The sequence below is a fragment of the Amia ocellicauda genome, chromosome 13 (genome assembly GCF_036373705.1).
Source record: "Amia ocellicauda isolate fAmiCal2 chromosome 13, fAmiCal2.hap1, whole genome shotgun sequence".
Lineage (NCBI taxonomy): Eukaryota > Metazoa > Chordata > Actinopteri > Amiiformes > Amiidae > Amia > Amia ocellicauda.
Window position 1 is genome coordinate 9,467,886 of NC_089862.1, and position 27,247 is coordinate 9,495,132.

Genomic DNA, 27,247 nt, shown 5'->3' on the forward strand with positions numbered 1-27,247 from the left:
TAGTTGAATGAAGATTAAAGATTCTCAAGTGCTATTACTATTTTTTGAAATTTTATATTTATAATAAAATATCATCTGTGCGCAAAAACTGAATGAGGGACAAAATAACCTGCATATTTATTACCTTTTTGGTCAGTATTTTTCTTGGTGTCTGGCTTTATTCAGCTTTATATTGAGCAGCAGACGTCCCATTAGCAGACTGGAGCTCATGTGCTTTCCAGACAACAATGTGATGGGAAGTAAGCCCATGGAGACTCGGACTCGGATTTGACCTATTGTGACTTGACTACAAGTCTAGCCTGTGTTCACAGCTCTGCTACGCTACAAGAGACTATTGTATGGGAGAAAATTTGCATACAAAAGCCACTTTGCATGGGCAGCACATGCTTCAGTGCTCTGGGAGTGTTTATAGCCCTGTGAGTTTAACACTTCATGACTGAGAGCTGCCCTTCATGGCAACACAATCCACAACAACAATGACTTTCATCACCGTCTTCATCTGGGCTCTCGCCATCTGTACTCAGGGTAATTCCATCACCAATTACTACTAATTACTACTAAAATTAATAATAATTAATAATAATTATGAAACATTTATGTATGTATTTCATGTTAAAAAGTCTGATGTATGTATGTATGTATGTATTTGTTTTTGCTTATCTTTATAGTTAACAAGTGTGTATTTATGTAAATGTGATCAAGCTGACAATATTTAAAAATCACATTTAGTGTAACTGGTAACTCTTTCAAAATATTATTATGGTAGGGGCTTCATAGGAATTCAAATATATTGCAATGTATTATTGATTATATTACTTGGAATATATACATAGCATAAAATACAAGGCAATTACCGCACTCACTTTCTCTGTACATATATATCAAGTGTGATTTTGTCAATTTGTTTCAGAGTCCTCTGGACAGATTGTGATGACTCAGACTCCTACAGTGCTGTCTGTCAGCCCAGGAGAGAAAGTCACTATCAGCTGTAAAGCCAGCAGCTCCATTACGGGTAGCAGCACTGGCAATAAGTACCTAGCCTGGTACCAGCAGAAGCCTGGAGACCCTCCTAAACTCCTGATCTATCTTGCCACTACCCGTCAGTCTGGGATCCCAGTGCGATTCAGTGGCAGTGGATCTGGGCTGGACTACAGTCTGACCATCACTGGAGTCCAAGCTGAAGATGCCGGAGATTACTACTGTCAACAGCACTATACCACTCCTCTCACACAGTGATACATGCCTGTATAAAAAACCTTCCTCAGCTCTAAAGGAACAGCTCTGGCTAATGAAGAGGAACGAGAGGGAGCGGAGTACAGCTGCAGTGCTGTAGCAGTTATACTCTGTAGAACTGAGTTTATTAAAAAAATTCAAATTCACTTATATTACTTAACACTGGAACTGCTGGAGATATACTTCATACTTTAAATACCACAATACAGTCATTGTGTCTTCTATGTTATAAAAGGCAGAATTACAGTAAAGTAAATTATCTCAAAATAATTCAGAATATCATACAGGCAGCGTATGATAAGCTATATGGGCATATACAGTAATATACAGTATATAAATGTATGCAAGTATTAATTACTTTTTTTTAAGCAAAATATTTTAATAAGCATATAGAGGAAATAAAAAAGCATTTTGAAAGGTAAACACTTAATAATAGCACCATGAAAGCTGGACACAAACAACGGGGAGAGAGGGAGTCTCGAGTTCCAGTAGTGTCTGGGCTTTATTAGTCCAGGCTCGTCCAGGGGGAACACACAAACGGAAAAACAAAAGCAAAACACACACACAAACATCCACAAAATGGGGTGCTCCGGGCAGTCAGGGGTTGTAGAAGCAGTCCTCCTTCTCTACGGTTAGCTGCCTCTGTCGGGGAAGAAGAGGGATTAAATAGATAAAGCACAGCTGCCGCTGACGTCACAGTCACCATGGTGCTCATTGCCCGCAGCCTGTCTGCGAGGGAGTGGACAACACCGCTGCGGCACATGAGCACCTAATCAGTGAGCGTCAGCAACAGCCGTGCCGTGACAGACAGCGTCCTGTCACAAGGACATTCCTACAGTGTATACAGTTCCCAGGTCATTAAATTAACTCAAGACTCCTACACCTCTATGACTTACACTACTGTGTTGGCATAGTGGAAGAAACATGTGAAGTGCTGTAGACATGCCATTGTTTTCCTTGTATTCTTCTATTATGTTCCATAACCAGGTTAGATAATCCAATAAGCAGTCCAAAGGCATCTGTAACCATTAATGGGTTTATTGCAGAGAATAGAATTACACAAAACCGGGAAAAACAAGGGTGTACATCTCAAACATAACACTGACTGAACTCAGGCGCATAAGGATAACGTCATGTTCTCACGACAACTTATCTCTCTGTTCCAAACGGTACTTTCAATACTTAACACCCCTTCCCCCCAGTCACAAAGTCCTCAAAATGTTTGGGAGGCAGGCTTTGGCGGCAGGGTCGCCGCAGAGGTGTAACCAGTGGGTTCAGCCCTGGGCTGGCTGAAAGATTCACGGCAACGATGCCCTTGGCATCCATTCTCTTAGTTGATCTACATGACGCCAATGGATCTGACCCTCAGAAGTCTGGGTCTGGTATGATACTGGTCCTGTTACCTTTATAATGGTCACTGGTACCCATCTAGAGCCAGGTGAATAGTTTCGCATGAGAACGGAATCCTGTGTTTTAAACAGGCGAACAGTTCCAAGACTCTTTTGGGCCAATACTTACTTTTCATGCATGTTAGCCTCAAAATCAGGATTTAAACAATCCAATGTAGTTCTTAATCTTCGCTTCATAAGGAGATTTGCTGGACTCTTTCCAGTTTTGGAATTGGTAATTCAAGCGAGTAGACCAGTCACCTGCAGTGATCTTCTTCAGAGCCTCCTTGGTAGTCTGCACCATGCGTTCTGCTTGCCCATTTGAAGAGGGATGTTACGGTGCTGCAGTCACATGTCTGATTGAATTGTGGTGGACAAAGACTTGGAATTCAGTAGATGTGAATGCGGTGCCATTGTCTGAGACCAGAACATCTGGCAATCCATGTGTTGCAAACAGGAGACGATGGCACTGGAGGGCATCGAATGCATGACAAAAACCTTGAGCCATGACTTCTGACATGTCTCGCAACTCTTAACGACCTCTTCCACCTGTGCCTCCATTCTGAGGTCTGCAATGGCAGGTGGCTCAGCGCGTCAGCATTGGCTAGTAGCTTACCTGGCCTATAACATAGCTCATAGTCATAGACCCCCAACATCAAACTCCATCTTAGCATACGTGGTGACAGAATTAAGGGCATTGGCTTGGTGTGATGCAACAATCCAATAAGAGGACAAAATTATGTCCATGGAGATATTGATTAAATTTCTGCACTGCGAAGATAATGGCAAGTGCCTCTTTATCAATTTGGGCATAGTTCCTCTCAGTTGTACTGAGTGTCCGTGATGCAAAACTGACGGGCACTTTACGGCCGTCCGGCTCCACATTACTCTGCAGTGCGCCCAGCCCATATGGCGAGGTGTCACACACTAGAACTAATGGTTTTGTTTCATCATAATGGGCCAGTACATCATCTGCTTGCAAAAGTTGTTTTGCTTGTGCATATGCTGCATCATGTGTAGCATTCCAGGTCCATTTGGCAGACTGATCAAATAGTCGATGCAGCAGCTCCAGCAAAGTGGTTTTGTTGCGCAAAAAAAGTATTATAAAAATTTTACAAGGCTTGGAGCTCTGTGTCCATGAAATGCTGGAAAATAGCCGCAGCAGTTGAAACTCCAAACTGCAATCGCAGGGCATGGAAAAGTCCCCTATGCGTATTGATTGTCAATAAATCGGAAGCCTTTTCATACAGCACAATATATTGGTAGGCCTGCTTCAGATCTAGTTTGTGAAAATAGTTCCTCCAGCTAGTGAAGCGAAAAGCTCAGACACTGTGGGCAGTGGATAAACATCCGGTTTAACTGCGGTGTTGACTGGGCAGCGATAATCCCCACAGAGCCTGAAGCTTTCGTCCTTCTTGGTCGGAACAGTTGGTGTTGCCCACCTTGAATGGCACACAGGCTGGAAAACTCCTTGCTTCACCAGCTGGTGCAAGGCCTCATCTACCTTTGGACTTAGCACAAATGGTACAGGACGTGCTTTTAGGAATTTTGGAGTGACGTCTGGGTTCACAGCAATGCTGACGGGAGGTGCACTACAGGCTCCCCATTCCTTGAAAAAGATTCCCTGACAGACCTGGTGTATTCCATTTAGTGAGATGCCTAGGCTCTGAAACCAGTCATGTCCCAGCAGACTTGTTCCTTGTCCTTCAATTACGAACAATAGCAATGTGCACCTCATGTGACGGTTTTCCAGATCTACAAAAAAAGTGGCATTTGGGACCACTGTTGCAAGGTACAGTTTTCAGGGGTGATTTTTGGTGCATTGCTTGGCCTTAATGACGATATGTGTCATCATTTATCAGAGAGCAAGCTGATCCAGAGTCAACTTCCATCTGGAGCTTTTTCCCATTTAGGTGGACTTCAGCATGGTAAGGCACCTTCCTTTCTTTCATTATGACCCCTTGTAAACTGTTAATCACATATTCCTCATTTTCCTCCATGCTGACTGTGTGCGTCTGTTGTGTGTGTGTTGTTATCTCGCTTCCCCCAGCTGTTGATGACTTATTAGCATTCAATCTTGTTATACAAACACAGGCTATATGGCGTCTTTTTTTGCAATACTGGCAAGCAGCTGTGATAAAATGGCAGTCAGTGAATCTATGACCACCACCACAGTGAAAACAGATTCTGTTAAAGTCACTTTTTTCTTTTGACCTATTTTTCCCCAAGTCTAGTCTGGTGCACCTCAGCTGATGCTGTTGCTGAAACAGGAGGTTCAGGTTCAGGACGGAGCAGACTAGAGCTTTATCCTCAACCATTCTAAATGTAAGTTGGTTCAGACAGCAGGCGGTAATGTAAAAATTAATTTTGCACTCCACCGACTATCCGGTCTCCAAATGCAGAATGCACTGACAATTTTCTCAACTTGGCAATGTAACTTGAAATTGATTGATGTGGTTGTTGTTTGCAGTGATGAAAATGGAAACGCTGCACAATTGCTGATGGAGCTGGCTCAAGATGACGTTCCAAACGAGCTACTAGGTCGTCATATTGTAGTTGTGTCGGCAACTGGGGTGCTACCAGGGATCGTAAGGTGGAGTAAGTTGCAGAACCACACACACTCAGCGAAAGACTGCTTTTTTTCTGCCTCCTCGATATTGTTTGCATGAAAAAAAAACACTCCAGTTTCTCAACATACTCCTGGCAGGAGTTTTCTTTTTCTGCCACGAACTCTTCTATACGTCCTAAAGTCGTCATAATGCAGTCTTTCAAAGATGCGCTTAGATTTTTTGTATTACTATTATTATTAAGATGTTTCAGGGAGGACAGAAAGGGTTACTCACTGTGTGTATATCCGTGGGTTGTTGGCTTACTTTGTACAGGTGATTCCAGCACAAGCAAATACATCTGACCCTCTTATTCCCATTTGAATCCAATTTTCAGCACCCTCAGCTTTTGTTTTTAAGGGTTGTAGCCCAGCTGTCTCTTAATGCGTATTTTCTGTCTTGCGATTCACCTCGGCGCCAGTATTATGTTCCATAACCAGGTTAGATAATCCAATAAGCAGTTCAAAGGCAACTGTAACCATTAACAGGTTTATTGCAGAGAATAGAATTGCACATAACTGGGAAAAACAAGGGTGTACATCTAGAACAGAACACTCACTGAACTCGGGCGCATAAGGATAATGTTATTTGTCATTACCAATCTACAATGTAACTGTACTATCATTAAACTAGAATACTAGTGCCCAATGAAATATTACTATAACAAATTGAAATCAGTACATACACAACACATATACCTTGTTATTAATTATTCACATTGTGCAAGTGTTTATCACACTGTATTATTTAAAATTCATTTCATCAGAAATGTTACAGAGACTCGAATTCCCAACCTTATGATCTCTGATATATCCAGCTTGAGCTGAGCATGTCACATGCTGTCTGCTTTATAGAGCCGTTTGGCTTGTAGCTAATTATATTACATAATAGATGACACACATCACAATTATTGATCTTAAAAAGAAAGCCAATGAAAGAAATTGGACAGACACGTCTGCACAAAAATACATACTGGAATATTACCAAGGAATAAATCCACTTCTGTGAAGAGATGTCTGTGTGCACTGCTCATAATGATAATGAATATTTTGCAGATGCATTTGCCTGCATTTTCCTAATTTGCATGTAGTTACAAATTACATTTCTCTTTGTTGATTGCACAAATTGATTTGTTTAGATTAAAGACGCTCAATACAGATCACAAACAGCAACTAGTTTGCTGCATTTTGTACAGTATTTGTGACAGTACCTGCACCACAGCAGAATATTTGTGAAAAGTGAAACAGATGAGCACAGCCTACAAACATCAGTTGCATGCAATGTTGCATTTCATTTCATTTTTATGATTATAATTATTATTTAACATATTTAAATGAAATAAAAATCCCTCCATGAATCTAATTCAAATTGAACAGGTGGAATAACCATTACACTACATTTATTGACTTAAAGTATCAAACAGTAAAGTGAATTCATCTATGTCAAAGGCGGGGCGTGAAAGACATAATTAGTGCACTTAAGTTCATTATCTAATTCGGTTCTTTTTCACTTGATGATTCTTCTTTTACATCTGTGCACTTGTGTGGCTCACTGGTTGTTTATTTATAAGGAAGCATTGCTTCGCTTATTATTTTGTGTTTTTTATTATATTTTATTAAATTGGGTGATTGGGATTTACTGTTTCTGTGTCTGCTGCACAACACCAATCAGCTGGACTGGACTTACCTGGACTATAACCCTTGATTGTTTCCACAGACTAAACCACAAGACACAGGGCTGGAGGAAAAGCAAGTTTCTGGAGATGGCAGAATTAAGGGGGAACGTGAAAATCTCCCAGACGAAGGATTACAAATAATGGAAAACCCTCTGAGAGTGGAATAGTGAAGACAGATGAGGAAATTTAATTGCTGGAGTCAACGGTGAGACTATGAAGCATTAAGTATCTCCCTTTGGTTTCCTTGAAAAGTGATTAGACAAAGAAAGCATACACAGTGGGTGTATGAATTGCCTTTGAAACACGTGAGCAGAGTTGACATTTGTACCTTCTTGCTGCATTTTACCTGGACAGAGGGTCTCTGTGCTGGGTATCCAAAGCTGTCACCTGCTTTCTTCTCCACAGCCCCTGTAGTGGATCTGCATCTGTTAAAGAGAAAAGACAGTGATTTACAATATTCTGATTTTGTGCAATCTTGAGTTCTGATTTAACATCTATTTCTCACCTGCAGTCTGGTCGGGGTCCCAGTTCGCTGACATGGTCCCGGCTTGTATCTGAAAGAGAAACTGTTTAACATCCATCAAGAGGAGAGGGTTGTCCCTGCACATTTGTACTTTCTGCGAACTAGCAAAGAGATTGTGTACATTTATGGTTGCTACCAATTTCTTTCCTTTTAGAATGGGGATATGGGGTTTTATTGAATCTAAATGACCTCTTTTCTTATTTTTTTTTTGTTTTTACTAGTTTTATTCCCCCTTTTAATTAGACAATTTTAGTGATGTGTTTTATGTATTTAGTCCCCCAAATTCCCTTTGTATTGTGTTCCCTGCTATGGTAGTTTTCATGCCCTGTCCTAGCATTGTATTAATAAACTGATTATTGAAAACTTACTGTATTGAAGGACTGCCATGGCAGAGAACCCAATGCGGAGTGAGAGGTGGTCAGGAACAGGCTGGGGTCAATGCCAGCAAAAAGTAATGTCCAGGGAAATCCTGAAGTCGTGGTCGATAAGGCAAGCAGGGGGTCGATAAGGCAAGCAGGGGGTCAATGATCAGGCAAACAGGCTGGTAGGGAGAATCTGGGAATCAGTGGTCAAGGTACACGTGGAGGTTGTAAACAGGCCATCAGTAAATAAGGGAATACTTAGAAATGCAACAGGAACAAAGACAAGACTTAGCAGTGAATGGAAGTCACAAAGGGGTTTATATGTATAGCAGGACAGTGAAAGAGACTGCTGGTCCAATGGGAATTTGAGGATGATAGAACAAGTGCACTTGGTGCCGAGGAATGTGAAGTGGCTGATTGCTGGGGAATGTGAGGGTTTAGTATTCTGGTGATGACCTCAAGTGGTGAGCTTGTGAATTGTGGGATGTGTGGGATACAACAGTGACACTTACCTTCCATGTGGTGGTGTTCTGAGGTCTGGTTGAGCCTGTCCGGGAAGAGCGATAGAGTGGGTGAACAAGGTCCTCTCTCGATTTATAAAAAGAGGTGGCCTGGTTGCGCAGCGTGTCGCCCCTAATGACATACTTGGATGTGACATCTATTTTCACCAAACTGCATGTGTCTCAAAATGCAAAATGATATGGTATTAGTATACTGTATTTCTGAGATGCTGTGTCCTTGAGTTTTGAGACACAACTGTGAAAACTTTAGTGAAACCATAACTGTGCTCAAAAAAGTAATAACTGTGATCAAGATGGGGAGAGTTGGTTATGTATGTTCTTATTCAAGATGAATAAAGTGTCCCTTCGATGTTATTGGTTTATAAAATATTGGACTCCTGTTTTCTTTGAGAGTTGGCTGTACTAATTAAAATTGTCTGGGTTACTTCAGGAAAAAGTCATCTTAAGAGTCTCCTATACATTTTTGCCCTGGATAAGGGCATCTGCTAAGAAATACATTATAAATACAAATATATGCTTATTGTATAAGAAGAATCCAGTATAATCTATATTATCATTAGCATTAAAAATAAAAAAGGCATGTTAAAGGTTAAACTAAATACTGTTTGCAAAACAGCTAGTGCAAACGTCTTGTTGTCCATTTCTGGTTTCCTGGTTTTTAAAAATTCAGGGTAGCATATTGCATTCATAACAAACCAGTGCAAAATGGTTATTGCGCACATTCTGAAAGATTAGCATGAAGCATGTGTTTCAATGTCAGAAGAGCCCAGCGGCCAGAGACCTGACCCCAGGCAACACTTCTCATGAGCCCGTGATGGGATACTGGTCTTAACTGTGGTTGGGCTCCCGAGCTGGTATGTAATAAATATATTCTCTGTACTTCAAAGCCTCCTTCTTTAATATACACCGATCAGTCATAACATTATGACCACCTGCCTAATATTGCGTAGGTCCCCCTTTTGCTGCCAAAACAGCCCTGACCCGTCAAGGCATGGACTCCACTAGACCACTGAAGGCTGAAGGTGTGCTGTGGTATCTGGCATCAAGACGTTAGCAGCAGATCCTTTAAGTCCTGTAAAGGTGGGGCCTCCATGGATCAGACTTCGGTGTGTTGTAAGAAATCTCGCCCGCGTGAGGTGCTCCTCCGCCGGCTTGCGGCTGCAGTTGTAGGAGATCTCGCTATATTAGTTCGCCGAGAATGAGCACTGCTAGCCCTCCCGGTCCATGTATGCAGGCCTTGGTTTTAGATATCGCTATGGCTGGTGGTCTACTACCCTCGGCCCCCGCGGACCCTGGACTCTGCATCACCCTGGCCCCTGAATCCCTGGCACACACAGTGTGGTTAAGCCTACGGGCCTACACGGCGCTTGTATCCAGCACCTGGTGCTTGGTATACACAGTGTTCAGTCCGGCAACAGCAAGGTTGCGTGTGGTTGGTGTCGCAGCGCCCCCGTATATATAAACGTTGCCAGGTGGAGATGCACTTACAGTGGCGGGGTGCTGGATATCCGCCTGTCCCCGAGCCCCTCCATCTCCTCGTCCAGGGCTGCAGTGATGGAGACAGCCGCGCCCCGTGCGTCTCCTCCAGCTTCTGCTGCTGGGCCAGCTGCCGCTATTGCACCTGCCACGGCAGCTGCGCCCCACGCGGCAGCCACGCCCCTCTTCTGAGTCATCGTTAGCCCCCTCCCCGCCACGCCATCGGTGATGGAGAACCAGCTTCACAGACAGAGGCAGAGATGAGGCCATCCTTGACCTGAATAGCAGGATGCACCACATCTGCACCCTTCTGTCTGCACAGGCAGCGCAAACAGCAGCCCAGATCCTTACCCCACCACATCTCGAGTCTCCACTGCCGGCCCCATGTACCACAGACTCTGAGGGGAGCCTCTCGGCCCTGTCTATGGACAAGGACAGCAGACGGGTAATCTGGGAGGAGGAGCACCTATTACTCAGAGGCAGAGCTCATGGAGGAGGAACTGGCCTCGTCTCCCCCCACTCCATTGAGCAAAAACACTTCCCCTGTTCCTGTAAGTCAGGACCGGGAGTTTTGGGCGGTGATCCAGAGGGCCGTGAACTGCTTGCAGATCCCCTGGCCCTCTGACCCCGCCCCCCCACGCTGCAGGTTCGAGAGGGAGCACCGACCGCAGCAGCCCACACGGGCCCTCCAGCTGCTACCAGACCTCCTGAATGACCTGAGAGCCACCTGGGACCGTCCGGCAATGGCCCCCACACAGGCTCGTGGAAGGGGAGGCCTATACCAGAACCCAGGGTGCAGCTGAAGTGGGCCTGGTGGACTTCCCCCGAGTGAACTCCACCTTCGCTGCGCTGGTCTCCTTAACCCTGCATATTTTGTGCAAGTAGAATATGGCCTCGCTCCTAGATGCACTAGTAGAGCAGCCATCCTTGCTATTGTAAGTGGAGGGCGTAATAGTTGTCCTCTGTAGCCCCGCTTTGTATATGCTGATTGCAGACAGTCCCCGGTAGAGCATGACTACGGTCCTCGCTCCTGGGCGGCTCAGGTTTGGCCCTACGGGGCCCCTGAGGTTACTGTCTGGAGTCGTGTTGTCGAGGCCCCTAGCGGTGCACCTCAGGGCAGGCTCCCTTATCAGCTCGCTGCCTCCTCCCTTGCAACAGCTTGGTTATACAGTAACTCCTCCCCCTTGGGCAGTGCTTCCGACTTGCAAGATAACGATAGGTTGCGTATGCAGCCCAAGATATCTGAAAAAGGAAGCACTGCCCAAGGGTTGCAAGGTCGCGCGGGAGTCCTGTCTCCCGGCAAAAGAGGACGAATTGGGTTCCTACAGCAGTGCGCAGAAACCCCTCCCCCTTGGGCAGTGCTTCCTTTTTCAGATAACTGGGGTTGCATACACAACCTATCATTAGAAGGAGATGGGGAACAACAATGGAATGCGAGTGGCCTCTGGCGGTGAGCATGATGAATGACAGGCAGTGAGCATCACACAGTGCTAGAGCAGTAGAACTGTAGAACTGAGTTTGTTAAAAAACATGAAAGTCAAATTCACTAATATTGCTTAACACTGAAGCTGCTGGAGATGTACTTCATACTTTAAATGTCACAATACAGTCTTTGTGACTACTATGTTTTAAAAGGTTAGTATTACAGTGGAAGGTTCATTATCTGCTCAAAAGTTAAAAGCAAGAAATCAAACATTGTTACAGTTGAAACACCATATTAATATTAACAGGTATAGAAACCTTAATTATGAAATATGAATGTAGACAAATTAAATATCATCCATTCAGGTTAAAAGCTTTCCATGCATTTAGTAAGCAAATCTTTCACATACAGCACATGTATCTGGAGTTTTATTATTATTGGTAATTTGCCATCCATCCATTTTTGAAGCCACTTATCCTGGTGAGGGTCACAGGGAAGATGGAGCTGATCCTGGCAGGCATAGGGTGCAAGCCAGGAATACGGACAGGATGGGATGCTACCCATTGGTCCAGCATTCACAACCCTGTTACCTGCTTCCCTCCACACAGTATATATTCCCCTCTGTTCCTCTGGCACTTTGTGAAGTCTTGCATTCTCTTGGGAGTCATTTCTGAGCATTGTGCCTATCTTTGTAGCGGTCTGTATTTTGACCATTGCCTTCTCGTTCCTGACGACCTCTCTTGGATCTCCCTGTCTAGCCTGTTTGCCCAATCGACTGACCACTTGAATGTTCTTGTTTTTGCCTTTTGGATCTTCCCTTGTTGGATTGTTTGTCTATCTCGCATCTAAGTTGTGAGCCTGTGATTGGATCTACCATCCTTGTCCTGTTACACCAGGACCCTGGAGCTGTGAGGCAGCAGCACTAATCACAACACCACCGTGCTGCCCTGCTAATTTCCCCCCCTTACTATTTTCTGCAGTACATTCCTTGTAAGACAATACAGGCTCTTGCTATGAATTATGAAGCATATTAAAATTAATAGCAAATTGTAGGTTGTTACAAATAAAAGCAGGTATTGTGAGCAACTGTCAAAGTAAGTCTAAGCAGTATGGATTATACATTTCTAAATCATCTTTGAAATCCTGCCACTGAATCATGTATTTAAGAAAAATAAATGAACAGTTATGCATGTATCTATTGTACATGTAGATTTACTTACATTTTGAAAATAGCCAAAATGGCAGCTGTTGCACTTTGAAATGTACAGTCTGTTGAAATGCAAATTGAAGAATCAGTAACTTTCAGATATCATTCTAAACATGCATGCCAGTATAAAGACACACATACACCAGCAACTGTAGTTCAGTGTTTAAAAAAGGATGATCAAGGCAAAATCCCATACATATTTTTTGGAGATAACAGACATATGGTAACCCAACCTTATTTATTATGATATAATATGATGTGATTTAGGCCAGATGCCCTTATCATGGTCAACATACAATGAATGTATCAATACAAATCAATACAATAGTAAACATGTTCTAGAATAAAATAGAAAAAATACATTTGAATACAATTTCAAGAACAATAGATGACCTGTCATAATGCAGGTTATAAAATACAATTCCTTAAGTAGTACCTAGCACAAATGCAATTAATTTTAAACAGTAATTTTATAATAAAAACATAATTTAGTCACACCATATGATATAAGGTACCACAGTCAATAAAAGATGAAAACCTATAAACAGGGCGTGTAACTTGCTCACGCGTTTTGCTGAGGTGAATGCCAGCAAAAATGCAGTCTTACGTGACACCACCAGACCCCAGGCAATCAGTTGCTCCCGCTCAGGGGCCAGGCCCAGAGCTGGAGGAGGCCCGGGCTGGGGTGCCAAAGCGTTCCCTGCACCTGGGACAACTAGTCTGCTCTCACTGGGAGCTGCCAAGGTTCTCCATGGAGGAGGGCAATCAGGTCTGCAAACCAGAATCTGCGAGGCCACCGAGGGGCTATCAGCAGAACTGTTGCTTGTTCTCTACTGACCTTCTCCAGCACCCTCTGGATCACCGCCCAAAACTCCCGGTCCTGACTTACAGAAACAGGGGAAATGTTTTTGCTAAATGGAGTGAGTGGAGATGAGGCCGGTTCCCCCTCCATGAGCTCCGCCTCTGAGTAATAGGCGCTCCTCCTCCCAGATTACCTGTCTGCTGTCCTTGTCCATAGACAGGGCAGAGAGGCTCCCCTCAGAGTCTGTGGTACATGGGCCGGCAGTGGAGATTTGAGGCTGCTGTTTGCGCTGCCTGTGCAGACAGAAGGGTGCAGATGTGGTGCATCCTGCTATTCAGGGCCGTAGCGGCACTCTCTGCGGGTACTGCAGGCAGGAGGGGCGTGGCTGCCACGCTCGGCGATGAGCTCCTCTCGCCCCCGCCACTGTGCCGCTTGCGGCCACCGCACCTTGCCTGCCTGGAGTGGGGAAGTCTTATGCCCCGTCTGTCTGGGCACCAAAGGCAATTTGGCCATGGCGCCCGGTGGAACGGCGGTCCGGAAGGTGCGGTGGCTGCAAGCAGCACAGTGGCAGGGGCAAGAGGAGCTCATCGCAGAGTGCTGAGCGTACACGCGCGTGCACAGGGAAACGTGCAGCAGAGGTGCCAATCAGTGTTTGCACGGGGGCACACAACAACTGGAACGCCTCTGCAACAAGTGGAGCAGCTAGCGGGCGCCCGCCCTGCGTATCCACCAGGCAACGTTTATATACACGGGGGTGCTGCGACACCAACCACACGCAACCTTGCTGTTGCCGGACTGAACACTGTGTATACCAAGCACCAGGTGCTGGATACAAGCGCTGCATAGGCCCGTAGGCTTAACCACACTGTGTGTGCCGGGGTTTCTGGGGACACCGGGTGACGCGGAGTCCGGGGTGAGTGGGGGTTTGTAGACCACCAGCTGTAGCGGGATCTAAAACTGAGGCCTACACACACAGACGGGGAGGGCTAGCAGAGCTCGTTCTCAGCGAACTGAGAGAGCAAGATCTCCTACAGCCGCAGCTGTGGGCTATAGCACGGGTGCAAGCCGGTGGAGGAGCACCTCCCGTGGGCGAGATCTCTTACGTCCTGGCCGTGCAACCGGGCCTCGGATTTTACTGCCGCTGCTAGCACTTCTGCAGTGGAGGAAAAGATCCTGTGGACACAAAACCAACACAGAAAGCAGTCGGAATATATATAGCACTATATAAACACGACTATTATTTTTAAAAACTCTTCTTATGAATGAAACTGAAACTGAATGCGCAGCCGGACAGAATCGGGATTAGCTATCAATAATAACTAAACACACACAAGACAGAGACGATGTGGTGGTGAACAACACTATGAAGTGAGCCGGCCAGCCGAAATACGCAGTTTGAATATTTATTACAAACACAGACACAGAGAGCTTACGTTCTCGAGTCCAGCGAAATTGCAAAAGAGGACGAACCTGCGCTGACGTCACCTTTTATAGAACAGGAAGTGGAAGGGACCTGTTCTGAGTGACAAGCGCAGGGGCCAATGGCAGCTTTGATAGGGTGACGTTTCGATTGGGTTCCTACGGAAGTGCACAGAAACCCCTCTCCCTTGGGCAGTGCTTCCGACTTGAAAAATAACTACACCATCTAATAATTGAATTATCTTCTCTGGCTAATTACGCACTCATTGTCACCTGCATCTAATCCATCTGCCTATTCACTCATGTATATGTAGCCTGGTGTACATAAACTAACACAGGACACAGAAAATATCTTTTGGGGTTTTTATTCTGATTGCTGGCTCTGAAGAAAAGCACAGCGGTCGATAAGAGAATAGTTTTCTTTAGATAAAGTTCACTAAATACAACAAGAATTCTCTTGTTGTCAGTATATGAGTTTGTGAGATGAAAAGGAAAATAAACATCTAATTCAGAAAAATACAATATCAACAAAAATAAACCCCAGGAAAATACAGTAGTAGATTTATCCTACAAAAAAAAGAATTAACAAATAAAAATTGCACACATTCACACTTACAGCTTGTGTATCAATTAAACATCCATAAGTATCACAAGTTAGCGATAACCCTGCCGATGGCGCACTGTCACTCTAAAGAGATCAGTGCAGATTAGCAGAAAAACTTTTAGGCTTCAATACTTAAAATTATTTTCATGTATTAGCATAAACCTTGGGAATCGTTTCTCACAAACATCCACAATACTATTAAGTTGAGCAATATTATGTAAGGTTTTTAACATAACACTACACAACTAGTATATATACCAGCACCGCAACCCACGCGGCTCCTAACAGCGCACAGCCAATCCCCCAGCATCCAACAAACTAAAATGCCATACCGATCTGACACTCACAAAACACATCGCCACAGACAACAAGAGACAGAAACAAACACTACCTGTGAGGAACACGGTGTGGATTCAGACACTCAACAGAAAACTCTCCAGCCCTCCATCCCGCATCACAACACACCGCCATCACCACGCCGATCGCTTCCACTTCCTACCAACGCAGCGCGCCCTGGAAACACAACAACCGAAAACACTGTAAAAGGGGCAGCGCCATCACAGTACAAACCAAATCAATAGCGAACATATTTCACCACTTGGCTACATATATATTCCCCTTTGTTCCTCACAGAAGACGCGAAGTATTGTTAGTGTCCACTGCAATTCCGAGCCTTATCCAAAGTTATCTAGTGTTTATTTTTAGTGTTTTGACCCCTGCCTGCCTTTACATCACGGATTTTGGATTGCCTTTCTTACTGAGTTTGCCTGATCGCCTGACCTATGCCTGTTACATCGACCATCCTTTTGTCTCTTCTACCGGCATACACTGCCGGCATACAACTGTTTGCCGGTTTCCTGACCTCTATGCCTGTTTGACAATCCCTTAGCCAACTGGACTGTCCCGGTACAGCCCAGCCTGACACACTACAGCTGTTTTTAGCTCCCTCTCGTTCCTCTTCATTAGCCAGAGCAGTTCCTGTAGAGCTGAGGGAGGTTTTTGTACAGGCGTGTATCACTGTGTGAAAGGAAAGCTATTATACTGCTGACAGTAGTAATCTCCTGCATCTCCCAGTTGGACTCCACTGATGGTCAGAGTGAAGTCAGACCCAGATCCACTGCCACTGAATCGCTCTGGGATCCCAGACTGACGGGTAGTGGCATCATAGATCAGGAGTTTAGGAGCTTCTCCAGGTTTCTGTTGGTACCAGGCTAGGTATTTATGTCCAAAGCTGCCTGTAATGGAGCTGCTGGCTTTACAGCTGATAGTGACTTTCTCTCCTGGGCTGACAGACAGCACTGTAGGAGTCTGAGTCATCACAATCTGTCCAGATGACTCTGAAACAGATTGACAACATAACATTATATATATATATATATATATATATATATATATATATATATATATATATATATATATATACACTCACCTAAAGGATTATTAGGAACACCATACTAATACTGTGTTTGACCCCCTTTCGCCTTCAGAACTGCCTTAATTCTATGTGGCATTGATTCAACAAGGTGCTGAAAGCATTCTTTAGAAATGTTGGTCCATATTGATAGGATAGCATCTTGCAGTTGATGGAGATTTGTGGGATGCACATCCAGGGCACGAAGCTCCCGTTCCACCACATCCCAAAGATGCTCTATTGGGTTGAGATCCGGTGACTGTGGGGGCCAGTTTAGTACAGTGAACTCATTGTCATGTTCAAGAAACCAATTTGAAATGATTCGACCTTTGTGACATGGTGCATTATCCTGCTGGAAGTAGCCATCAGAGGATGGGTACATGGTGGTCATAAAGGGATGGACATGGTCAGAAACAATGCTCAGGTAGGCCGTGGCATTTAAACGATGCCCAATTGGCACTAAGGGGCCTAAAGTGTGCCAAGAAAACATCCCCCACACCATTACACCACCACCACCAGCCTGCACAGTGGTAACAAGGCATGATGGATCCATGTTCTCATTCTGTTTACGCCAAATTCTGACTCTACCATCTGAATGTCTCAACAGAAATCGAGACTCATCAGACCAGGCAACATTTTTCCAGTCTTCAACTGTCCAATTTTGGTGAGCTTGTGCAAATTGTAGCCTCTTTTTCCTATTTGTAGTGGAGATGAGTGGTACCCGCTGGGGTCTTCTGCTGTTGTAGCCCATCCGCCTCAAGGTTGTACGTGTTGTGGCTTCACAAATGCTTTGCTGCATACCTCGGATGTAACGAGTGGTTATTTCAGTCAAAGTTGCTCTTCTATCAGCTTGAATCAGTCGGCCCATTCTCCTCTGACCTCTAGCATCAACAAGGCATTTTTGCCCACAGGACTGCCGCATACTGGATGTTTTTCCCTTTTCACACCATTCTTTGTAAACCCTAGAAATGGTTGTGCGTGAAAATCCCAGTAACTGAGCAGATTGTGAAATACTCAGACTGGCCCGTGTGGCACCAACAACCATGCCACGCTCAAAATTGCTTAAATCACCTTTCTTTCCCATTCAGACATTCAGTTTGGAGTTCAGGAGATTGTCTTGACCAGGACCACACCCCTAAATGCATTGAAGCAACTGCCATGTGATTGGTTGGTAAGATAATTGCATTAATGAGAAATTGAACAGGTGTTCCTAATAATCCTTTAGGTGAGTGTATATATATTTATAAACATAACACTTTTTAACAATATGACAACACAGCAGGGCATTCATTATTTTCTTGAACAATATGAAAAACAACAGCCACATAATTGCCTCCAGGATCCTGTGAGATTGCTGGAGCTCAATGTCAGTGATGTAATCCTTCTCTTATGCCAATCAATCATACTGTGCTGCATATTGTGAAAACAGTACACAATAACAGCCTCATAAATAAAAGCTCATATGTAATTATTATATTTTAAATGTCTTAGAAAAATAGTTTTGAAAAACTATCAAAAACAAAACCTGATTTAATGTAGTTCAAGAAGTTCTTAAAGAATACTATAGTGAGCAGAGCTATTCCAGTCTTCATGGCCCCAGGTTGCTACAGTTCATTCTGGGGATGAGTGCACACCACATACAGACATCCACATGCTCTTCATAAAGAGATGGGTGGAGAGACATATACATCAATGTGTTTGTCTTCAGTCACACAAATCTTTTTTGTTAAATCATTTATATACATTTATTTATTCATTTATTTACTATATTATTTTAAAAATTCAAATTGATTAGCTTCTCAAAGTACTTGAAGCAGTTATGAAAGGGCCTTAAAAGAATATAGTACAAGAGGGAAAGAGAGAGACCACACAGAACTGCCCTGCACCTCCTCAAATTATGGGGGAAGAACATTACAGGGGGGAACAAGAAGTGACAGGCACTTATTTTAATTAAAAATACGTTTCATAAAATCGAAATTGGGAATTTGTAAAATGTTTCCGCAGGAATACAGACCATCAAAATGTAGATGATAATTTAATGTGGTCTCTAATAGATGGCAATGTGTACATTTTTCTGTTACAGCTCAATATATTTCCCTCTTACTTGTACTGCATGGCTTTTCACACTAGATGACGCTACATGCACCTTTATCTACTGAGACACATTTGTATATGATTTTCCATTTGTGATCGCCTTAAACTGCAACTCACACAGTTCCTAGATACATATAAATGCATGTATACAAAACATCTGTTAAACAATACAGTAGCAAAGACAGCTTAATCAGTGGGCAGTTGAAGGCTCTCAGAGTACAGAATCTGGGGAGTCTTCATGATTGTCCTGTGGGTTCGAGCTCCATGAGCCCTGATGCAGAGGCCTGGCTGCACTGTGTCAGTCCTCTTCAGGATTTTGAAGACTTGCTTCAAGTGTAGCTTCTCCCTGTGTCCAAACTAGATGAGCATTACCATTATGCTTATGTGATTTTGTTTGTTGTGGAGAGCTTACACAGTTACTGTATTTTAATAGGTATCTCTAAAGTTTTTAGTTTGGGTCTTTAAATGGATAAAGTTGATGTTTTTATTAAAACGTTACAATAAGTGTTATCTAATATTAACTAATATGTTAGTTAAAATGAACAAGTCACTAACTAATGCAATATTTGTTAATGTTAACTAAAGAATTAACTACTGCATGGATTCAAGTATTGGTTTGTATTTCTTCATGTCTGAATATTTGGATGCAGTAAGATACATTAATTAGTTAACATGAATAAACATTACTCATTTTAAGGACAACATACAGTATTTAGATGGTTTTTTTTTAATTATTAAGAATATTCACCATATTTTCCTTGGGGAATTAAATGATCTTATGAAATAACATTAAATACCTTAGTTAACATAATGAAAAAGATGATTGAAATATTAGCAAATCATGAGCAGTGCATATTGATGTTATCTAATGCATAAGGAGCACTTGTCATGCATTGGTAAGTTATGAACAGTATACACTTTATCAGAAGTGCAGCAAAAGCTGTTTACTAGACCCTATTGATGTTATCTAAAGCATAAGGAGCTCTAGTAATGCATTGGTAATTCATGAACAGTTTGCTCTACATCAGACTTTACCAAAAGGGTTAACTAATGAACTAATTACCTTACCGTAATTTATGATGAAAACTGTATAAATATAATTATTATGATTGTTGTTTCGTTTTTTTTCCATCTGTTCATGAATGGCATACATCTGTTCATGAATGGTATGAATGGCATTTGTCCTTGTATGAATAGAAGTACTAATATTCATACAAGGACACAACTTCAGCACATCATCACTAAGGCTAAGAAGATCACTGGCATGGACCTTCCCTCAGTTGTATCTCTTTTATACCCAACAAGGCCTCAAGCATGACAAAAAGATTGTCTCTGACCCCTCTCATCCAGATCATCATCTCTTTCAACTGCTCCCCTCTGGAAAACCGTTCAGATCTTTGACAGCAAAAACGTCTTGATTCAAAAACTGTTTTTTTCCTGTTGCTATTAGGACACTTAAGTGTTAATGCATTCTCTCTCTCTCAACTCTGTCTTATACTGCTTTTTGCATGGACATATATATTTGCTTAGTGGTGATTGTGTGCTGGGTTCAATGTCTTTATCTAGCACATGAGTTTTGTCTGCCAAGTCATCTCAGGCTGCTTTATAAATTTATATTTCGTGTGATGTTTTCTTATTTATCATGTTTCTTGTGTCATGTATGTAAAGGAGCTAACTGTTATCATGCTGTACTTAAAACAATTTCCACCGGCTTGGCTGTGTGGCAATAAGATACATTAAATTAAAGAGTTGAAATGAAACAAACATATTTCATTTAATACACGTGTTAGCCTGTACTGTACACTTTGATGATCATTGTTCAAAATGAATGTTGAAAAATGTACATTAGAACAAAAAAAATAAAATGGAAATGCATTTAAGAACAGTTTTTAATGCCAGTATTTTTTCTATCCAAAATGAAAATATATAAAATTGTATATTTTACAAATACTCTCTGCGCCCACTATGTTTCCAAACTCCAGTATTACTTTCTCCCGGAGTTTAGTTCATTGTTCAGTATCCTTAAGTAGACTGTACTCTTGTGTTATACTAATTTTCATTCCTATTACCCACTGGTATAGCGCTGCTGCCTCACAGCTTGTGGGACCCCAGTTTATTTCTGGCCTTTTGGTGTCTGGTTTCCTCCCACATCCCAATGGCTGCTTAGACTGATTGGCTACTAAAGGACATTTAAATAATAGCATATAATATATTAGCCAATGTATTCATTATCTATGTAGCATTATTTTAGGAGAGACAACCTACTACTTCTTAAATGAAAAAAAATCATTCTATATCCACAACACTAGAAGGTCACAGACCCTTCAGCCCATCAGAGTCCATTCATCTCCATGCAAGAATGATGATAACAGCACGTTCTCCTGTCTCCTCAGTAGAATATAAATTAATGTATTGGCCTTAAACACATACCTCTCTAACCTGGTTCAAGGACTAGCTACTGTCTGAACAAAATAAATTAATTATATCTTTCCTGAATCTCATTAAATGTCCAAAAAGGTCCTAAATTGTTTCTTAGCCACACACCCTCAACAGAGAAAAGATTACACCTCAGTCTGTCATAGCCAGTCATCCTTTAACTGCAATTTCCTTAAACCACATGCAAATAATGTTGAATCATGTCTGTTTTGCATACAGGTTTATTATAGAGGTCTCACAGTGATTTAAACTGCAGATACATTGCTGTCTGGATATAATGTCTCTAAAAACATCAGCCATGGTATCAGCTGTTTTATCCACATGGATTACTTTACTGTGCACTGTGGGTGAGTCCAGATTCTTCTTCTTCTTAGTTTTCTTCTTCTTATCACTCTAAATAAATAATTTGTATCCTGTATAATATGTATCCTTTATAAATTAAGACCAGTGTGATTTAATTAGTTTCATTGTCCTGTTTCTGCAGTGACTGAGGATCAGCTCACAGTGACTCAGGATCCAGCCACAGTCTCTGTGTCTTCTGGACAGACTGTCAGTCTCCAATGCAGCGCAAACCAGGACATTGACTGAGATTTATCCTAGAACATCTGAATCCAGGACAGACCGACACACTGTGGATTAAAGCAGGGGATGAGCGTTTCACTGGAGATCCAGAACGGTTCAGTGGGAGCAGATCTGGAACCATCTTCACATTTAAAATCAGTGGAGTCCAGGCTGAAGATGTGGGAGATTACTACTGTCAGCTGGGATATACCACTCCTCTCACACAGTGATACAGTCATACAAAAATCATCTGTGAAATCTTCAAGCTGCTGTGAATACCTGTTGGAAAGCAATATTAATTCTGAAATGATCCCTTAAAAATCAAATAACTTATTTATTGATTGATTTTAATCCACCGTCATGTCATAAATACTAAACCCAGTGCTTGATGTGTCCTCTCCATTTGGAAGACGAAAGACAACGATAGCAAAATGAAACTGCCATCAAGTGACAGAATAAGGTGAGTCCGATGACCTTTTAATTTCATCCAGGCCTAAGTTCAAAATTCCAATTAATATCTATTTTAATACTCTTTTCTTCATATGAAAGTGTCTACTTATTACTCCTGTAATAGGAAAGGGGTTTCAAATGACAGATTAACAAGATCACCAAACCTGGATGTGGCAGATATTTATGAAAATGCCATAGACTTCACACCCAACACAGTACATTACCACAACCTTTAATTCTAAAATAATACAGTATATACATGTACACATTTCATATGCACATAATTCAGATTTTGAGCAAAGATACAGTTCTTGAAAAGTTTGCATTTGCAATAGCAAGCATTTAAAATTACCTGTAACTACAAAAAAGAAACACTAGTGTCTACAGCTATGTTACCCATTCATATTGTAAATTCTGGAGAATCTGAAAAGCATATTTCTTACTGTTAAGACAACATAGCAGTTAAACTATGGGAAAATGTTGAGAATTTGTATTTCCTCTTATTTCCCCTTATATTATTTTCTTATAAAAGACCTGCAATATTATTTCTGCTTATGTATAGCCAAAATAAAATGTTTGAGGTAAATGGTAGCATTTCAAATATTTCCCTCAAATAAATTTTCCATAAAACCCAATTGTGAAGGATGTCATTTCCCGGGTAGGAGAGCCAATTGTGTATAACATGGTGTGTGATGTGCTATCTGGATTGGTTTCCTTTAGACCTGAAACTGAGAATTTGGAAGAGAGAAAGCTAAAGGGGATTCAGAGACAGGAATCAATCAGAGAATATAGTTTGGCATGAATATTACACAAGGACTTGAAATGTTTCCGGCACTGCATACTGATCTAAGCAGTAAGGCCTGTGGATTGGTTATGTTTCTTATTAATAATTTCTTAACACTTTATTTTGAGTATCATCTTTTAACCACTAAGTTAAAATGATTGGGAACTTCCATAGCAACCATGAGCCGGATTAAATCAAAACTTTGACCCACCCGCTAATAGAAAACTACAGAACTGTACTCAGTTGCAGCTTCATTTTCAGTAAGATGACACTTTCTTCTAATCAGAAATGTAACCACTATGGTGAACAGGTTTGTAGTTTGCTATTAGCGGGTGGGTCAAAGTTTTGATTGAATCTGGCCCCATGTCTGGCCTTTGTTGGTTACTAATAATGCTTATTAGCAAACACTTCACAAATGACTGGTAAAAGCATTGTTTTGAAGATGATGTGTAAGATTGTATTATTATTATTATTATTATTAGTAGTAGTAGTAGTAATAGTGGTATTGGTAGTAGTAGTAGTAGAAGTATTCACAATAAAATAGAAATGTGAAACATACCAAAACAAATTGTGTTAAAATTAACTACCATTTGGTCAAATGTAATGGACAGGGACACTCTGTTGTACAGTTGGCTGTATGCAAAACTGCCAGTGTAGCATGTAAGGCAGTGTTTTAGATGATGTGAGAGAGGAGCCGTGTTTCAGCTCAGGGCTCATGGAGGAGGCGGGGGTGGGGAGTGAGTAGCATCTGGCTGTGGTTTCTCTGATTGTCAGTGTCTTGTTTTCTGTGATTTTGCCCAGTGCAGCAATAATAATAATAATTATATGTTCTTGTTTATTTTTTAAATTATTATTATTACTACACAGTGCATGTAAACAATAGTGTATAAAGTGAAAATAAGTAGAGCAGCGACATGTAACCTGTGGAGGAGTGGAGGCTGCATTTCAGGAGGGATAGAATAACTGTTAAATAAAAAGACAAAACATGTTGGATTGGGCACATGGCAACATTATTTGTTGCTCATTTATTTAATTTTTCAAGTTCAGGTTTGTTTTTTGGCAACACTATTCTTAATTAAGAGCTTGTCAAAACTTGTAGTTATTCCAGGAAAAATACTAATTAGTTGTACGTTTACCTTTATGATGTTTTTATCATTTGGATTTATTTGTAGGCTGGACTGTCCTGTGGCACTCTTTTGTCTTACAGTTTTTACATGTAATGAACCAACAGTAGCAGAAGTGAGTAATTCAGTCAGTCTGCATGGTAGGTTTTTGTACAGCCAGTCAATCCGAGTCAATCACTGTGGTGGACTTTCGGTGGCGGGACCAGAGTGGATGTCGGCAGTAAGTACAGCTTCTCCGCTCCACTTTCACCACCTTTTTTTTTCCACAGCTAAAATTTCATATCTGCATTTCTTTACTCGAATGAAAGGGTGTTTAATGTTATTTCTGAATATTGTTAACTTTGAACATGTTCAGTCTACTAATATTGAATTCTCAAAGGCAATTCTTTAATTATATGCCAAATGAACTGGCAACATATGAAATTCTTTAAAAATGCATAGTTAAGCCTAAGTGGTTGTATTTTATTTACTTGCTTATGTATTAATTTTACTGATGGTAGTGCCTTGGGGCTCTTAGCTGTGGTAGAATGGGTATTATTATAATATTTCTCTAAATGTATATTATTTATGGGGTGTGTGATGATTTTCATCATTAACTGGCAATTCACTGACAAAAATAGATTTACAGTTAGAAATATAGATATATTCTCCTTTGGAAGAGAACTTCTCTCTTGTGCACTACATATGTGGTGAGGTTTTTGTATGGGCAGTTAATTAGGCTGAATCACTGTGGTACACTTTTGGTGGCGGCACCAGACTTGATGTTGGAAGTAAGTAGCTTTTCTTCTTTTAAAATCATTGCCTGTTCTGTTTTCTATCTTTTTTCATTTTTTTCCACAATTTTCTACAAAGACTGAAACCCCACTTGTGTGTGGCATAGGCTTTAACACCTAGATGAAATCCAAAATGTTATTGTTACAGTGCAAGCTAAAACTACAGTGAGATTTTTGATCATGGTCAAGTTTTTAGATGTTCATTTTGGACTGTTTTATTAGTTTTACACTGTTCGAAGCATCTGCACATTTGCAGGGAAGGCAGACTTCATGGAGAGATTAGGCAGGTTTGATTCTGAAGCAGTGGCTCGGCTCTGTAGGTTATTGAAGCCCCTGAACGGGGCTCAGGCAGGGTTGTAGGTTCTTGTACAGGCAGGCTATGAGACTCTGTCACTGTGCGAACTTTCGGCGGGGGAACCAAACTGAGTGTTGGAAGTAAGTCACATATCTCTCACTACTCAATTTGGACTGTACTTACCTTTACATTTTTCTAAGATTTCCATTGTTCTCCGCTATAAGACAAATACAGTTAGCATTTAATGAAAATGTGAATTTTGTTAAAACAATGTATATTCTTTTGTAACTTTGCATGAATGTAGGCTATAGTAATGTTAAATGATTTTTAATAGTTTTTTAATGTCCACATACTATTTAAGGCAGTTTATCCAGTGCCAGAGAACTAAAGTTTAAACAATGTATTCATGGCAGAGTTTAGAGTAGCCACAGTGCCGGGCATGGGCAGACTGGATAAGGGAGTCTGAGAGGGTATGAGAGAAAACTGTGAGAGCTGCTCTCTGGGGCTCTGGTGTGCAGTCATAAGTGTAATATTGTAATAAGTACGTGTTTTAAAAAACAATGTGTTTTTAAAATAGTTTACTTTTTGTCATTCCATTTGCTAAAATTATCGAAAACTTGTTACTCTTGTTAAAATACGGTAAAGTACTGTTAAATAATGTAGCTTATCATTATTCTGTCTGCATTAATTGGACCTATAATTCAGGGTGTGTGTGCAGCACTGTTCAGTGTATCCGCAGTGCTGGGTCAGTGCAGAACGTACAGGGCACTGTGAGAGGGGGCTCAGGGCTGGGAGTCAGGCAGCGAGAGCAAGTCTTCTTGGTGGCTCAGGGATCCTGGCTAAAGGGCTCAATTACTGTACTGTACTTTATATATATATATATATATATATATATATATATATATATATATATATATACCATTTTGAAATAACTTTTCTAGTTGTTTTTAGTTTTTTGTCTCTGTAATTCATATAAAATGTATAGCATGTGAGGGTTCAGACTCATGTACTCAAAATTATGGTAAGTATTATCTCAGATATACTGAGAAGAGATTATAAATTAAAAGTTTTTATTCAATCTGCTTTTTCATACTATTGTTTTCTTATCATCTCCTAAAAAAATAATTTGTACATTTTAGGACTTAATTCATTGTATAAATGCGGCTTCTTAATTTACTATTATAATGTTCTATAATGCAAAATGCATTGTAGTATAATGATCCAATTGTTAATTTAATAACAGAAAAAGCAGACATATATTCAGTTTTGTTCATAATGCCATAGTAAAATAATAAATGTATTGTTTTATAACAAATTATATATATTTCATATTAAATGTTGATCCCTCTCTCTGTACATATATATATATACATGTACGGATTATAGAATATAAGATTGTTGGGGGAAAAAGTTTCATCAAGATTTGTTTTACCTATTCTTTTTACACAAATATAAAAGTGTAAGAGGTGGGGGTATACATCTGGAACTGCAGTGTTATACTTTAAATATTTCATGTTAAAGCAATGGGCTTTGAACTTCCTGACCAGATTCCCCATGGGCTTTAGTTGTGTTTTCCTTTGAAAAGTGCTTTTGTAGATTGCTGTTCATATGTTGTACAATTATCTTTTTATTAATTGCCTATTCCTGCTGACCCGTACTGAAAATAACTTTATTAGACAGCTGTTGTGAGTCACTCTCTCTATATTTCCCTTTCTGACGTCACTCCTCTGTGTGTTTCTTCCAGGTAATACTTCTCCAGTTCTTACAGTCTTGCCGCCATCTGGCGATGAGCTGAAAACCAGGAAAACTGCCACACTGATGTGCCTGGCCAATAAAGGTTTCCCGTCTGACTGGAAGCTGCATTGGAAATTGGATGGCAGCACTGTTAGCAGTGGTATCACCACCGGTGCCGGGATCCTGGGGAGTGATGGCAAGTACAGCTGGAGCAGCACCCTGACGCTAACAGAGGACCAGTGGAAGAGAAAGCCGACGGTGACGTGCGATGCCAGCCAGAAAGACCAGACTACCGTTACAAAGGTGCTGAAGGCATCTGAGTGTTGAATATGAGCCAGGACAAGGG

The 27,247-nt window shown here is 41.4% G+C and overlaps 1 long non-coding RNA gene and 2 gene segments (V, D, J or C); 2 read left to right on the forward strand and 1 right to left on the reverse strand.

Moving 5' to 3' along the window:
* Positions 1–27,247, forward strand: part of LOC136766414 (Ig kappa chain V-III region MOPC 321-like) — a 52,806-nt gene that overhangs the window by 21,390 nt on the left and 4,169 nt on the right.
* Positions 438–27,247, forward strand: part of LOC136766411 (Ig kappa chain V-III region MOPC 63-like) — a 27,078-nt gene continuing 268 nt past the window's right edge. The window contains 4 exon segments of the V gene segment in view: positions 438–525; positions 911–1,223; positions 24,282–24,319; positions 26,912–27,247. The exon segment at positions 26,912–27,247 is cut by the window's right edge and continues 268 nt beyond it. Coding sequence covers positions 453–525; positions 911–1,223; positions 24,282–24,319; positions 26,912–27,228 — 741 coding nt within the window.
* Positions 1,709–7,467, reverse strand: LOC136766424 (uncharacterized). The gene is made up of 3 exons (XR_010821737.1): positions 7,408–7,467; positions 7,249–7,327; positions 1,709–1,875 (listed from the first exon to the last, which is right to left on the reverse strand). It is a non-coding gene; the product is annotated as an uncharacterized LOC136766424 (long non-coding RNA).